The sequence below is a fragment of the Podarcis erhardii genome, assembly GCF_964252035.2.
Source record: "Podarcis erhardii genome assembly, chromosome: Z".
Classification (NCBI taxonomy): domain Eukaryota; kingdom Metazoa; phylum Chordata; class Lepidosauria; order Squamata; family Lacertidae; genus Podarcis; species Podarcis erhardii.
The window spans coordinates 32,795,378-32,810,170 of record NC_138504.1 but is presented as its reverse complement, the minus strand read 5'-3'; the positions used below and the strand labels follow the sequence as shown (position 1 = coordinate 32,810,170).

Below are 14,793 nucleotides of genomic sequence, written 5' to 3'. Positions count from 1 at the left end.
GCAGGGACAGGCTCCTATGGTGAGGCTAGGAACGTCCTGTGAGTCTGAGGCTCTCCAGTGCTGCTGCCGCTCCATGTTGACAGTGCTGAGCTACATGAGTCAAGTGATGTGACTAGGTAGAAGGTAGATTGGGAAAGGCTTCAGATCACCAGGTAGAACAGTTGCTTTGCATGTAGAAGGTCACAGGTTCAGTCCCTAGTGGCAATTCAAGGTAGGCCTGGGAAGGACCCACCTATTTCTGAAACCCCAAACTGTATTACAGCAAGTTGCTTCAGGACACCCATGAGTGTGAGAAGCTATATATAACTTAGAACAGGCTAACCAAAGTTAACTAAGTGGTTTGGGAAAGTTTAAAAGATTTTCACCTGAAGTCTAAAAGAATATAAACTTGGCCTGACATGAACCTTATAGGAACACTGGGAACTGAGTCAGACCTTTGATCTTTCTAACTCAGTATTGTCTACACCGATTGGCAGCAGCTATTCTCCAGGGTTTCATGTTCAGAGGCCATTCCTAACCCTATGTGGAGATGCCAGGAACTGAACCTGGCATAAGGCAGGTGTTCTACCACTGAGCCACAGCCTGTCAAGATTTTGACTTCTGCTGCAGGCACCCTTCCCCTTAATAGATAGCTGTAGACTCTGAAGAAGGATATCTGAACATAACTGTGAGATCTGATTTGCACCACTAAGGAAATTTTTGCACAGGAAATATATGGAAAAGTCCTGCCAAACACTTGGCCAACACAGCTACCTACCTGAAACTTGTGCAACTCGTACTCTTTCCAGTGAGAGATGGCATCACCTGTTGAGTTTCTGCTCATCATCCTACAGGGGGGAAAACAGGTGCTGAGAAAAAGGGAGACAATCCAGGAGTGCAGTGTAAAAACATCAGGACTGCTTTGTTGGTCTATATCTTAATCCCACATTCTGAGTCATTCAAAACAAATATTGGCAGTGATAAAAAGGGTGTTTGCCTGTGAGTGTGGTTAAGAGTTGCGGGGGGGGGGGGCGTGTTATAGAGTAGTGGATCTCCCTTGCAGACAGAAGGTAAGGTTGGGAGAAGCTCCTATTTGAAATCCTGGAGATTGGTTTAGTGGTCAGATGAGGTGAATAGACAGGTAGCATATTCAGTTTGCCTGGGAATTTCTGGCTGCCTTTTCTTTGAGCCAGGAAGCATCCCAGCCTTTTACAACTTGTGGTTAATAACAGCCCTGATTTTGCTTAATGGGAGATTTTTGGATGAGATGTCCTGAAGCCAAGGCCTGAAAGTCCAAACGCTCATTTCTAAAAACTCACATTTCTCGACTTCATTCACTATCACAGCCCCACACAGCTAACCAAATGAATTGGTCCAATTAAAGGATATCTCCTGAATCTGATTTGACCTTTGCAACTGTGATTTCCTTGCAGCTTGTGCACTGGGTTTAATTCAAGTATGACACTGGATGAACATGTGTCATAACATGTGTCATAAAAAATAATGTGTCATAACATGTGTCATAAAGAATAAAATCTTATTTTCTTCAATGAAAAAAGCAAGTCTTTGAAAGCTTTGTAAATATTGCTTTAAAACTTTGTGTGTTTTAAGGCGGTGCGCGTGCACACACGTACACACACACACCAAAAAGCAAACAAATATGGATGTTGTGAACTCCATAAAGACATGAAGGTGTTGCTTTTAAAAGCCAAAACTAAATCTAGTGGCCTTTCCTGAAGGCATCTGCATCTGCATTGTACTTTATGCAATGGTGCCTTACAAATAGGGTAGTATGTTCCATGAAATCCAGAGCCCACCCCCCACCCCCAATGGCGGCCCAGACTCTACCTGAAGGAATCCTCCCCTCCCCTCCCCTCAATTATTGGTTCCATCGTTCCAGCTTCTCTTGCTGTCAAGAAGCTTCTTCTGACATTGGACTGGATTTTCTCTCTTCCTAGAACTTAAACACAATACTTCTAAGTAATTTAGTCCTGCCCTCTATGGCAGCAGGGAACAAGTCATTTGCCCCTTCTATATAATGGCCCTTCAGGGGTTTAAAGAGCACTGTAATTCCGTCTAACAGTCTTTTCTTCTGTTGAGTAAACAGTCCAAGTTCCTCAAAACTTATTTTTCCATGCTGTTGACTATTTCTCTCATTTAGAAATCTTAAAGGAAGTGAGTGCCCAAAACTGGACCTGGAACTTCAGATCAAGCCTAAGTAGGGAAGAATAAAGTGCAGCTCATCATGTCCAGTGTAGATCAATTGCAGTCATAGATTCATAGAGGAAGGAGCCCTGAGGATCATAGTCAGAACCTCTGCAATGCAGGAATATACAGCTGTCCCATATGGGGATTGGACCTGCAACCTTTGTGTTACCAGCACCATGCTCTAACTCACAGGTGTCAAACACAAGGCCTGCGGGCCGAATCTGGCCCGCCAGACCTTGTCATGTGGCCCATGTAGCCGCCGGCGGCCGCCAGCCTTCACCTTTTATTCTCGCTTTTTTTTGTTTTGTTTTGACACAAGAAAGTTTACATGGTGCGGCTCCCTACTCGCCTCCCCCCGTCGCTCTTAAGGACGTGGCTGCTGCTTCAAATGTCCCCGCGTCTCTCAACTTGCGCCTTCGTCGTCGGGGGCCGAAGCGAGGCGGGCAGCTGGCTTCTCTCTCCTGCTCACTGCTCAAAAAGAGCAAGCAGAAGGTCAGGTCTCTCCACGCCGCGGAGGGGGAGTCTTTCTCCTCAGAGAAACTTTTTTATTCCAGCCTTGGATCTTCTCCGGGGATGCTGGATCCTCCCCGCCCGCCCCCCAAACTCCCCTTTTCTTCCATTCCTCAGCCACCTTGGAATCCCTCTTCGTGGGAGAGAAGCGTTTTTGGCTTCTGCGGAAGGTTTCCCTTCCTGCCGCCGCCACCAGCAGCAGCAGCGGCAGCCCCGTCTGTCTGAAACGGCCGCTGTTTGGTTTAATAACACGATTTTGTTATGTCTGCTCAGCTCCGGCCAAGCAGCTCCTTCTCTGCGAGCGGATCCATGTGCGTCCACGTTACATCGGGGGTTCCCACAGCCGCACTTCCCGTGTCTCCCCCTCTGCCCTCCACCGAGGCGCGTCCCCTTGCAACATCTGAAATTATTTTCTCAGAAACGCCAACTTTGGGGCTCTTCTTTTCTTCTCTCCCTCTCTGCCCCCCCTCCGCTGCTCTCACGCTCTCCCCCCTTGCCGATCCCAGGATCTGATTAGATTTCCAATCACAACCCAGTGCGCAATCGGATTTCTGATTTCAGCCAGGAGCAAGCCAGCACTCCGGAGCTTCCGCGTCTTCCCCTCGCCAAACTCTCCACGTTATTATATCCGCTCGCCTTGCCTCCAACTCCTCTGCATTCCCCCCTCCCAGAATTGCACTTCAAATGCAAAGAGATGCTGATGGTGGTGGCGGCGGCGAGCTTGGTGGCGGGAGGAGGAGAAAGCAGGAAGAGAGAGAAAATAAAATTCCCACCATATGTTAAGAATCCATAATCATTGTGTTTTGTTTTTTTAAAGGAGAGTCCGCTCCCAGGGTGGGTGGCTTCGAAAGCCCCTCTCTCCTCGCACATCCTGCTATTGCTTCCCGATCCTTCCCGGCGTGCAAACTCGTCCTGCGGGAAGCGTCCTCTCCTCCTCCACACTGGATTTCACCAGCCCGGGGCTTCCCTTGCTCTTCATTTCGCCTCCCTCTCCATCTTTGCACAGCCAGCCTTTCCAGGACCGACGATGCCCGTGATCAAGTTGTTCTTTGGGAATATGGGGTGGCTGGTGGGGGGGGTGAGTGGGAGAGAGAAAGAGGCGCGCACGCACACTCCAAACACCCTTAAAATAAATGTAAAGTGGACCGTCTACATTATTACAAAAAACAGTAATAATTGAATGCAGTGACAATAATTTATGATAATAAAGAGTGGACACATAGTCCTACAGATACAACTGGCCCTTTGAGGGTGACCAAACTGCTGATGCGGCCCCCGATGAATTTGAGTTTGACACCCCTGCTCTAACTGACTGAGCTATCCAGGCCAGAATCCTTTCCATCTGCACTGCCGCCAAGTCTTACTGTATGTGGGCATTTGATCCACAAGTAGTCCCTCCTTCCCACTCAGAACTCTTGATTTGGCACTCTGAATGTCTCCCTTTTAATAAAAATTAAACTAGGTCATACTTAAACAAAATATCCCAGGGGAAGTTTGTATTGGAGAAGCTTATCAGAAAGGGTGATGCTATTCTGCCTTTCTTGGAAGATTGTTCAGAGCTGGAGAAATTCCAAGCTCATCTTCAGACACCCCTGTGACTCCCATCAAGATCCACTGATCCCATTCTTTTTCATTTTAAAAATGGAGGGAGTTTTGCCTTTCTCTTTGGTTGGAAGGGTTGCCTGTTTTGTTGTGTGCATACCTGTTTGAGGGTGGGGGAGTTCTAAGCAATATCCATTTTTTCTTCTCTGAAATAGGCATTTTGCAGTGATCACAACAACTTCTTAGCTTTCCAGAAAGACTGGGGCCCCCTTGCTTTGGGGTTCTAGGAACACGTAATAGTGCAGTGCATTTCAGATGAAAGATTTTGGTTCTGATCTAAAACCTCAGGGCAGCCATGAAAGTAAGCCTAGGAAAGCCCACTGTCATGTTTGCTAGCTTTCCAGGCTTCACATGGCAAGATTAGTTGTTTGGTACAACACTGTGGCCTAAAATGAGAGGAAGAAAGCAAGGCTTTTCTAAAGTGGGGGAGCATTGTTGTTGTTCAAGCACAATTGAAGCAACCATGATCAGGGATGCTGTGTGTGTGGAGGTCATCCCTTAACATCTGGAGGGCCACTGTTTAGTTGGACCTCTTTTTATGATTAATACACCCCACCAAGTTGCTTGCACAGAAACTTAGAGGTGATGAGGAGAGTGCCTGTTTACACATTTGCAGCAGGGCCTCCCTAATTTCAGGACATAGCCCCCTTGATTCCAGTGAGTTACCAAGCTAGGTGTAAACACTCACTGCAGGGTTGCATTTCCAAAGTGCTGACGTTTAGCAGGGTTTTGCTTATTATGAGACCCTCTTCATTTTAAGAAGGCTTCTGTCTTGATAGAGTAGCACTTGAAATTGTTTAGTGGGAGCACCTGGCTATAAGGCATGTGCTTCAATGGACTTCCTTTTCAATGCAGCCTTCTGTGAATGGAGAGCTATTTTCAGATTCTCACAGTAAAAAATTAATTGGCAGCAAATGAAAAATGAACTTAAATAATATATGCAAGTCAATGATGTGGACTTAAATAATATATGCAAGTTAATGATGTGGACAACTTCCCACTCTGTTTTTCTATGATTAATTTTCAGCTTTTGGAAACAGGATATTTCTTTTTTAAAAATTATGTTATACTTCATAAACATTAATGTAGCAATGAAGGATTTCCTTGTTTCACCAGAACTTGTTGATGTTAACAACTCTTCAAGCATGCTAAAATTGACATGTTGAATTTTCTGTGCCTTCCTTCCCCTCCCCTTAAAGTCTAATGTGGTAGAATAACATCCTGTTGAGTTGTCACATTTTAAAATATTTACAAACATTCCAAAAAATAATTCGTGAGTAAACATTTGCATTTTTAATTGTGATGAACAAAATGAACAAAAAATCATCTTGCATAGGAAATAACCCTGTACTGGACTTGTTCCTCGAATTCTTTGGATGACAGTATTTCAGTAAACACTCAAAAGGATCACCCCCCCATCATAACGGTGACTTCTGGCAATGCTTAGTTCACACTTCTTATGAAGTAGGAAGCCTCTTTAACTCTTTGTCTTTTCTCTCTCTCTCTCTCCTTTGCAGTGAGTGCATGAAGTGAAGCCAGTTCCACAGCATCCTCCAGTAATTCTCCTGAGCAACTCAGCTAGGAGTCTGTCATGCAGCCTCCACCACAAACCATCCCCACTGGGGCAGGCGGGCCCCCTCCACTGGCAACATCACAGAACATGTATTGGCGAAGCAATCCGTTCGGCAAGCGGGCCACCGTGCCAGTCTCTGCAGCCGCAGGCCCGGTGCAACCCGTGACAGACCCCTTTGCCTTTGGCAAGCAAGCCCCACAAGGCACCCAGTTTGCTGCCAGCAACAACCCCAGAGGCAATCCACCTGTTGTGCAAGACTTTTCTCTAGCAGCGTTTCCTCCACATGCAGCAGACAGTCCTCATGGTCTGCTCTCATTTTCCCCAGCAGCGCCTGCCTCTCAACCTGGAGGAAACAATGCATTTTCGAGTGTGGCAGCCCCCATGCCATTGTTTGCTCCACAAGTCACAAACAGTGCCGAAACTCCTTTGAGCATTGAGCCTGGCAAGCGTACCCATAGCCCTCTGGGGCAGCATCATTCCATGGGGATCGCTCTTGAAAATTCTGTCAGCGGGCACCAGGGATTGGCTCCTATGCCAGACAGGCCTCTGAGCAGGCAGGAGGCTGGTGGGAATCCAAGCAACCCTGCTTCCCTGTCAGCATCTTTGTCTTTCTTCTCTCCTGCCCAGCAAACTGTGCCTCAGTGGAAACCCTCCCAAGGGAGCTCAGGGCCACCTCAGGGCCAGGCTTATTCTCCCTACCGAGAACCACCATCCCAAAACACCCACTATGCTGTAACTCAGTCTGCTGCTGGTGTTTCCCAGCCAGGTCCCCACATGGAGCCCCATCCGAATTCTCCGCAGCAGCCTCTTGTTCACAATGCTGCTCAGGCCCCATTGACGTATGGCGATGTCTCCAGCATGACTTCCAGCCAGAGCTCTGGTCACCATCACACTGCTTGGCAAAACACAGGAGCAGGGTGCCCTTGGCCTGGCCACCTCCCTCAAGAACACTTTTACCTGCAACCTCTTGAAACAACTTACACTCTTGGCAATCCCACCACTCAAGAAAATGACTCCTCAGCTGAACCTCAAGGCGCATCTGAAGCGGCCAGCAGGCAGTGCCCGACCAATACTGATTCAGGTACAGTTTCCATGTTTTTCAAAGGAGATGAGGCTGAGAATGAGGAAATCCTTTCATCAGAAGGAGCCGAGCAGGCCAGCAGCAGCGCTGACACTTTTCAACAGACGATGGGCCACACATACTACCAGCCCCTCCACTCTCAGCAGATCCCGGCGGCGTCTTTCTCTCCTATGCAGGCAAGCACAGCTGAGGGCCTGGAAGCTCAGCATCCTTTCAGAGCCACCTGTGAGCCACCTGATGCCCAGGCTGGCAAAAGTGCAGCCTTCCTCACTGAAGACAAAGCCAGCCTTGCCGATGCTCGAGGGCCTGTCAGCACGCAGTACGAAAACATTGAGAACCTGGAGTGCGTTCCAAACCAGGAAGTCCTGCCGAGCGAGCCTACAAACCAGAGTCGTTTGTCTCCCGGGGTGGCCCCAGATCCGACCAGGTACACCTCACTGCTAGGCCCATCACTGCCGAAGTCTAGCGCCACCAGCCGTCTGGAAAGAGGGCCAAACCTTGAAGCGCCTGATCTGTTGCCTCACCCCATCCGGTCCGACAGTGTCTCCTCCAACTACAGCAGCCTGAGCCAGTGGAGTCTCCCCAGCGCATCTCAGCCACAGGAGCTGGGCACATTTATCCAGCAGGAGAGCGGGAAGCTCCCAGAGGAGGAGGCATCATCGTCTTCCTCCATGGGCTTCTTCAAGCAGATTGATTCCTCCCCTTTGGGAGGGGATGGTAGCAGGCAGAGCCCTGGCAAGAGTTACCACCACAGCGGCCCTCTGTCCCATGCACCCACCCCAAGCCCCCCCAAGCCCATGGGGGTCTTTCAGACGAGCGCCAACAGTTCATTCGAGCCTGTCAGGTCGCATGGGTTGGGGGTGAAGCCCCCTGAGGCCGACCAAGCGAAGATGGTGGCCGAGCTGAGAGAGAGCCTTTCAAGTGCCAAGAAGAGCCAGGCCACCCCAGTCGCCTCACCGGGGAACCTGGAGCAGCCTCCCGATAATCTGGAGACCCTTTTCGTGCCCCGGGACTACCCCTTGCCTCTCACATTGGGGAGTGGTGCTGCAGGGCCTCTGCAACCCAGCGGTGGGTCCTTGGTGGAAAACGCGCAGTCGGTTCCTGAGAAGAAACTGCCAGGCAGGGCCCAGGGAAACAGAAAAAAATGTGAGAGCCCAGCCACTACACTCTGGGCCCAAAGTGAGGTGCCAAATTTTGGGGGGAATGTGCTGTTGGCCCCGGCTGCTCCAGCAGTGCAGGTGCCGACCAAGCAGGCAGCCCAGGTGCTCCAGCCACCCGAGGAAGGTTTGCCTGGCCAGCAGTCCCTCTCACCAGGGTCCATCCCCCACCCACCATCCCTGGCTGGGAATGTGTCTTCCGAAAACTTGGAAAACCCTCCCAAACTGGGGGAAGAAGAGGCTCTTCGCTCCCAGGCGAGTTCGGGTTACGCAAGCCTCCTCTCCTCCCCACCTACGGAGGCTCTGCAGAACCAGCCCGTCCTGATCGCCCAGCCGAATCAAAGCTACAGCTTGGCTCAGCCAGTTAATTTCTCCCTCACTGATCAGCTGAGCAAGAGTGAAAGCAGCCATTTGGCAAAAGATCCCGGGGGTGGCAGTAAGCCTCTGCTGGGCTTCCACACCAGCAGAAACCCTCATAGTGAAACCATGCCTCTGGGGCAACCCAGACCTGCAGGTCAGACATCTGTTTCTGCTGCTGCTCTGTCAAATTCTAATTTTTTACAAAATCCCCTCGGCACTTCTGAAATGGCCTCGAATAAACATTCCACCTCACTGATGCACCCAGCCTCCGAAGGCACCTTCAACTTAGCTTCCGAAAGCCAAAAGGCTAGTGTTTCAGAAGGGCTTCCTTCAGACTTGTCTGGCAAGTCTAGGGCTAATGCCTCCAGTGTGACGTCAACCCCTCTGACCCTCGCTACGGGCCCTGTGAACAGCAGTCCCAAGAACTCAGGCAGTCAGGAGCTTCCCAGAGTGCTAGATTTCACGGTAGCAAAGTCCCTGGAGCAAAGCAGCACCACCAGCTGCACCCAGGTGCATAACCAGTCACTCTCCAGTGGGCTGGTGTTTGGTCACCCTGGCCGAGGGGAGAATGAGGTTCAGGATCCACAGCATTTCTATCAGCAGGTCACAAAAGATGTGCAGCCTCCGGGTGGCACTTCCCCCCTGCAGCAGCAGCAGCAGCAGGCAGCATCCTCAGGGCAGCCCCATGATCCGTCCAACTCCCAGGTGCATCCTGGAAGCAGCTCTGCTCAGCAGCCCCCAGGCCACAGGACTTATGAGGCTGATGGGGGTTTGGTAACCTACGCTCAGGCGTCCATGGAGAGCAAGCCGGTGTCGTCAAGCCAACCTCAGAGTGCTCCGGCTGCCACCAGCCAGACTAATGCAGTGACAGTGGCTGGTCAGCCAGCCGGGATCCCCTCTCAGCATGAGCCGCAGCACCCGCCGCCTTCTCAGACCCCCTGCCAGACCACCTTCATCCAGCCACAGAACCCTTACTACTACTATGGGCACCCCTACAACAGTTATCCTTCGTACCAGACGCCATACCCTCCAGTGGACCCCAGGACTGCTCACCTTTATTACCAGGTGGGCTCACAGGTTGTTTTTCCTCTGTGCCGTTCTGTGGTTGGCTGTAGGTGGGGTGGTGAGGTGGTAGGGAGGGTGGGCGTGTTAGCGGAAGCCCAGGGGAAAAAGCAATGGCTGGCTTTGTGGAAAAAAGGGGGGGGGTTGGTTCCACATTGAAAATCTTCCTTTCCCCTTCTCTCAGTTTCTCTCTTCTGAACAGCTGATGGACAGATGTCAGCTGAGAATCACAGAGTTGTGGAGTTGGGAGGGACCTCCCCAAGTATCATCTAGTCCAACCCCCCTGCAATGCAGGAATCACAGCTAAATAATTTAGTTATTCATTTATTCATTCATTGAATTAAACTTCTTACTTGCCTTTTTTATCATCAGATCCCATGGTGGGTTATTTACAAGCATTAAACAAAAAAAAATCAAAACAATTAAAAGCAGTTCCATATATAGAAACATAGAATTCTACAGTTGCAAGGGACCCCAAGGCTCATCTAGTCCACCCCCTGTAATGCAGGAATCACAGCTGAAGAATCCCTGATGGATGGACATACAACCTGTTTTAAAAACTCCAATGAAGGAGAAAGTTCTGAGAAAGTTCATTCCACATTCTTAACAGCTCTCACCATCAGAAAATTCTTCCTAATATTTAATCATAATCTCCTGACTTGCAATTTGAAATCATTAATTAGGATCCTCTGGAGCAGCAGAAAACAACCTTGCTCCATCTCTCATGTGACTGCCCTTTGAAGATTGGCTCCCACGTTGAAGATGGAACAAGCTTAGAATCATAGTATTGTAGAGTTGGAAAGGGACCCTGCGGATCATCTAGTTCAACCTCCTGCATTGCAGAGGAATCTCAACTAAAGCATCTATGCCAGATGGCCACCCAACCTCTGCTTAAACACCTGCAAGGAAGGAGAGTCCACCACCTCCTGGGGGAATCCATTCCCCTGTCAAACAGCTTTTGCTGTCAGAAAGTTCTTCCTGATATTTAGTTGGAATCGCCTTTCTTGTAACTTGAATCCATTGGTTCGGATCCTCCCCTCCAGAACAGAAGGAAAAAAAGCTTGCTCAATCTTCCATGTGATGTTCCTTCAGATATTTGAAGATGCCTTGGTTTTTGCTGCTCCAGAGGGGGTTGGATGAAATCCTAACTGCAGACTAAGGTTCCCCACTCCTGATGCTCTCAAAATGCTTTCAACTAGAACTCTATCCGTGATCAGTTTCTGTGCGAGTTGCCAGGAGCTCTAATGCCAACATATCTGGAGTGCAGTGGCATGTGGGAAGGTCTAGCTTTGCCTATCATTTGAATGTGGCCAGAGGACTTGGCTGGTTTATGCTGCTCTTTGACTAGAGCCTTCTCCCTGCACCCAGTTTTAATTTGTTTTTGTCTTTTTTACTTTTGACTATGCTTGCACAACTACCAGTTTCTGGAAACCACAGGAGGGGAGAGTTGCTGTTGTGCTCGGGTCCTGCTTGGGAGCATTTTCCCATTGGGACATCTTTTCCCCCCACCGTGAGGACAGGAAGCTGGACTGGTTGGGCCTCTTTTAGCCTGACCTGTCAGCCTTACTGTTACGTTCTTAATTAGAAAAGACATTCAGGGTGAAGGGATTAAGAAACTTCAAAAACCAGCAAAGGGGAGGATCATGTGGGTTCCCCCAAACATGTGATACCACATGGCAATTGTTGAAAGGAATGATGGCCTAAACTCCCCATTTCTCCTGACGTCTGAGCCTTTATTCTTTCCAAAGCTTCTCTAGTTAGCAGTTGGCAAAAGGTCAGCTGGGAGAGGAAGGGGATCTAGATGTGGTGGACTTCGGCTCTTGAGCTTTCTGTTGAGTAATATATAACCTCTTGCCTCTAGGAGCATCCATACGGCCGATATGATCCTGCCTCCCAGCATTATGACACCACGGCACCCAGTAGGAACGCTAGGAGCTATCATCAGGGGGAGCCAGAACGCCCCAGCTCCAGAGCAAGCCATACCTCTGATAAACCCTCCTCCAGGTGTGCAGTCCTTGAAAGCGGTGTGGGGTGTGTGTGTTTATGTGTACACCCCTTTCTGAAAGACACTTTAGCCAACCCTCACCCCATCCTGTTCATTTTTAAAAATAAAAATACTTCTATATTGCTTTTCATAAATAAATAAAATCAGAGCAGTTTACGACAATTGTGCATCAAACCATAAGACAAGCACCATATAAAAAAAGTAAACGTAAATCTGCTAACTATCGTGGAAAGATGTATTCTTAATTGCCTGTGTAAGCCTGATGGAATACGAGCATTTAAAAGTTGACATAGAAGGCATCTGCCTGAACCTCTGTTTGCAGAATAAATTTATGGCTGCTGTAGTGTGAAACTACAAAGGCCTGTTGTGTCCTGGTTTTACCAAGCAATCTGGTGCTTGTGAAGTGGTTCTAAAGCATCAGGAAGAACAAAGTAAATGGGAAGCCATCAGTTAAATTTTAGCAAGAAACAACCAGTTAAGAGCTTCAAGTTGTGTGATATCACTGCAGTTCAGTTGTGAGCTGATGGGCATGGCTCTCTTTGATGATCGATGTTTAAAACAAATAAAACAACCCCCTCTTCCTTCCTCTTGCAGGCAGGGATATCCTGAAGATTACTACAACACCAAAGGCGGATGGAATGATTACTACTCGGACTATTATGTAAATCCCTATGATTATGGAGGTAGGGAATATCAGTGGGTTGCAAAACACATTTTATAACCATTGCTTCATCTTATAGTTAACCTAAATCTAGCATTATATTCTCCCTTTTCCGCTGCGGACCCTTATAACATTTGCAGAGTTTCAAAGATGGAGGCAAGCAGCAGGTTTATAGGGACGATCTTGTACTGGAGAAGAGCATGGTTGATTAGGAATATTGGAAGATGCATCACATTGAGTCAGACCATTGTTCCATGTAGCTCAGTCATGTCTGCACTGACTGGCAGCGGCTCTCCAGGTTTTCAGGCAGGGAGTTTTTGCCAGCCCTACCTGGAGATGCCCCTAGAGATTGAACCTGGGACCTCCTGCATGTGAACCAGATGCTCAGCCACTGAGCTTTGTGGCCTTTCCTTTAAAAATAAAGTAAAATCTTAGTCATCATGGCTGTGAATAAATACCTTGGGCAAGATTCTTGTGTGGGTGGTTACAGACCAGATACAGGTGTACCTTAGAGGAAATGGATTTTGTAGATCCATTTCAATCAGGGTTTAGGCCCAGTTTTGGCACAGAAACTACTTTGGTTGCCCTGTCACTCATTGTGCTCATGAAGCTAGTAAGGGAGCTACTGATGCTAATTTCCAGCTACCAAGTGAAGTTCTTCTTTGAACCTTTTATACTTCACTGACCTGGAAAAGTGTTTTTAAGATTTGTGAATAATTAATTTGTAAAACTACAGTAGCAGTTTTCTCATTCATGATAAAAGCTAATCCCTAGGTGTGGAATTGTATGTCAGTAATGAAATTGGCAACTTTACAAGTTTGAGGAGGAAAAAACCAAGCAGCATTGGTTGTAAGAAAATGGGTTTGTATGTTTTGGAATGATGCATAGCAATGCCCCCATTTGCCTTGCTGAGGATGTTTTAATTTTATTATATATTTTGAGATGGCTTTGTTTTGAAATTCCCAGGCTGTAGCCTTATGGATGCTGATTTGGGAGTAAACCCTGTTGAACTCCCTGAGTGCCTCCATTGCTAAAGGTGGAAATGCAGGGTGTGCATGTCCCAGTAAATGAGCTCAGAGGTTTATTACCTTGCATGGGATCTGGCTAAAAAAATAATCTCAAACCTAAAAATAACATTTTCTGGAGAGAGAAAGAGGGCACTTCTTTGATGGCAAACTCCATCCTCTTCAAAACCTGACCCAATTAGTTTTCAGAGGGGACATTCCAGTTCTATTCTTAATTATAGCTGAAACAGCCTCAAGTTCACACAACTCTCTTACACACACCTTGTATAATAAATAGCAGGGATGCCATTTTTAAATTTGACATGCCTGGATTTTCATATAGAATGCTAGCATGTGCTCTCTGTTTCTGGCAAGTCTTAAAATGTGGCTTGAAATGGTTGTGTGAAGCTTCTGGGATTACTGATTCTCTCCTACCTTTGCCCTCCTAAGGTCCAAGCCGTTACCCATACGACGCCAGGTACAGAGACCCCAGTGTTTACGACCAGAGGTACTGGGATTACCCAGAACAGCACCCTTACCAAAAGAGAGAGGCCTATCCCTACGCAAACAGGTTTGTGAACCTCTGGATGTCTGGAATGGTCTTGATGGGTGTTTCTCAAAACACCAAAACAAAACAAATTCCTTCCAGTAGCACCTTAAAGATCAACTAAGTCAGTTCTTGGTATGAGCTTTCGTGTGCATGCACACTTCTTCAGATACACACTGTATTTGAAGAAGTGTGCATGCACACGAAAGCTCATACCAAGAACTGACTTAGTTGGTCTTTAAGGTGCTACTGGAAGGAACTTGTTTTGTTTTGACTATGGCAGACCAACACGGCTACCTATCTGTAACTCAAAACACCAAGTGCACCTCCCACCCCCAGAGGATTGAAGCTCATGAAGTAGCAGGATCACATTCTGGGCCTCACATTTGAGTAGAAAAAGCCCCTCCTTGGCAGGGAACTTCCTCTGTCAGAATTCTGCTGCCCTTGCAGGGCCTGGCCATGGCAGCAGTGGCAGAAACAGCTAAGGTTCTCCTGGCTTTTGAGCCTGCATGCGATCCCAAAGGACTGGATGTCCAAAGGGCTGGCAGAGGCTGGAGAACTTCAAGTGGATTGAGGTGTCTATCTGTCCTTTAGCTGTGATTCTCACATTATCTATGATTCCTGCATTGCAGATGGATTGGACCAAATGACCCTTTGAGTCCCTTCCAGTTCTACAGCTCTATGATTTTGCAGACTTTGAAATCTCCCTGTAATAGTGTGGAATACAGGTGACATCCACACCACACACTTAAAGCACTACGGTATAATGGTGTTTTTAAATGTACCGTGTAGATGGGACCTAACCACATTCACACCATACATTGAAAACAACATGACACTACTTTAAAAAGTCATAGCTAAGAAGTGTAGTTAAGGGTTCTGAGAGTTGTTACAAAACCCCTATTCCCCTCACAAAGCCACAATTCCTAGAGTTCACTCAGAAGGAGATTGATTGTTGAAACATTGAGAATTCTAGCTGTGGGAGGGGAATGGGAGGGGGCAGTCTCCCCACAACTCTCAGTACCCTGTACAAATTACAGCTTC

At 47.9% G+C, this 14,793-nt stretch overlaps 1 protein-coding gene across 7 annotated transcripts in view; it reads left to right on the top strand.

Moving 5' to 3' along the window:
- Positions 1 to 14,793, top strand: part of SEC16A (SEC16 homolog A, endoplasmic reticulum export factor) — a 41,812-nt gene that overhangs the window by 1,414 nt on the left and 25,605 nt on the right. For all 7 annotated transcript variants that reach the window (XM_081846867.1, XM_081846870.1, XM_081846868.1 and 4 more), the window contains exons 2-5: positions 5,817 to 9,535; positions 11,394 to 11,536; positions 12,132 to 12,220; positions 13,653 to 13,773. In XM_081846867.1, the coding sequence (XP_081702993.1) occupies positions 5,891 to 9,535; positions 11,394 to 11,536; positions 12,132 to 12,220; positions 13,653 to 13,773 (3,998 nt within the window). In that variant the 5' untranslated portion in view covers positions 5,817 to 5,890. The remainder of the gene's footprint in view (positions 1 to 5,816; positions 9,536 to 11,393; positions 11,537 to 12,131; positions 12,221 to 13,652; positions 13,774 to 14,793) is intronic.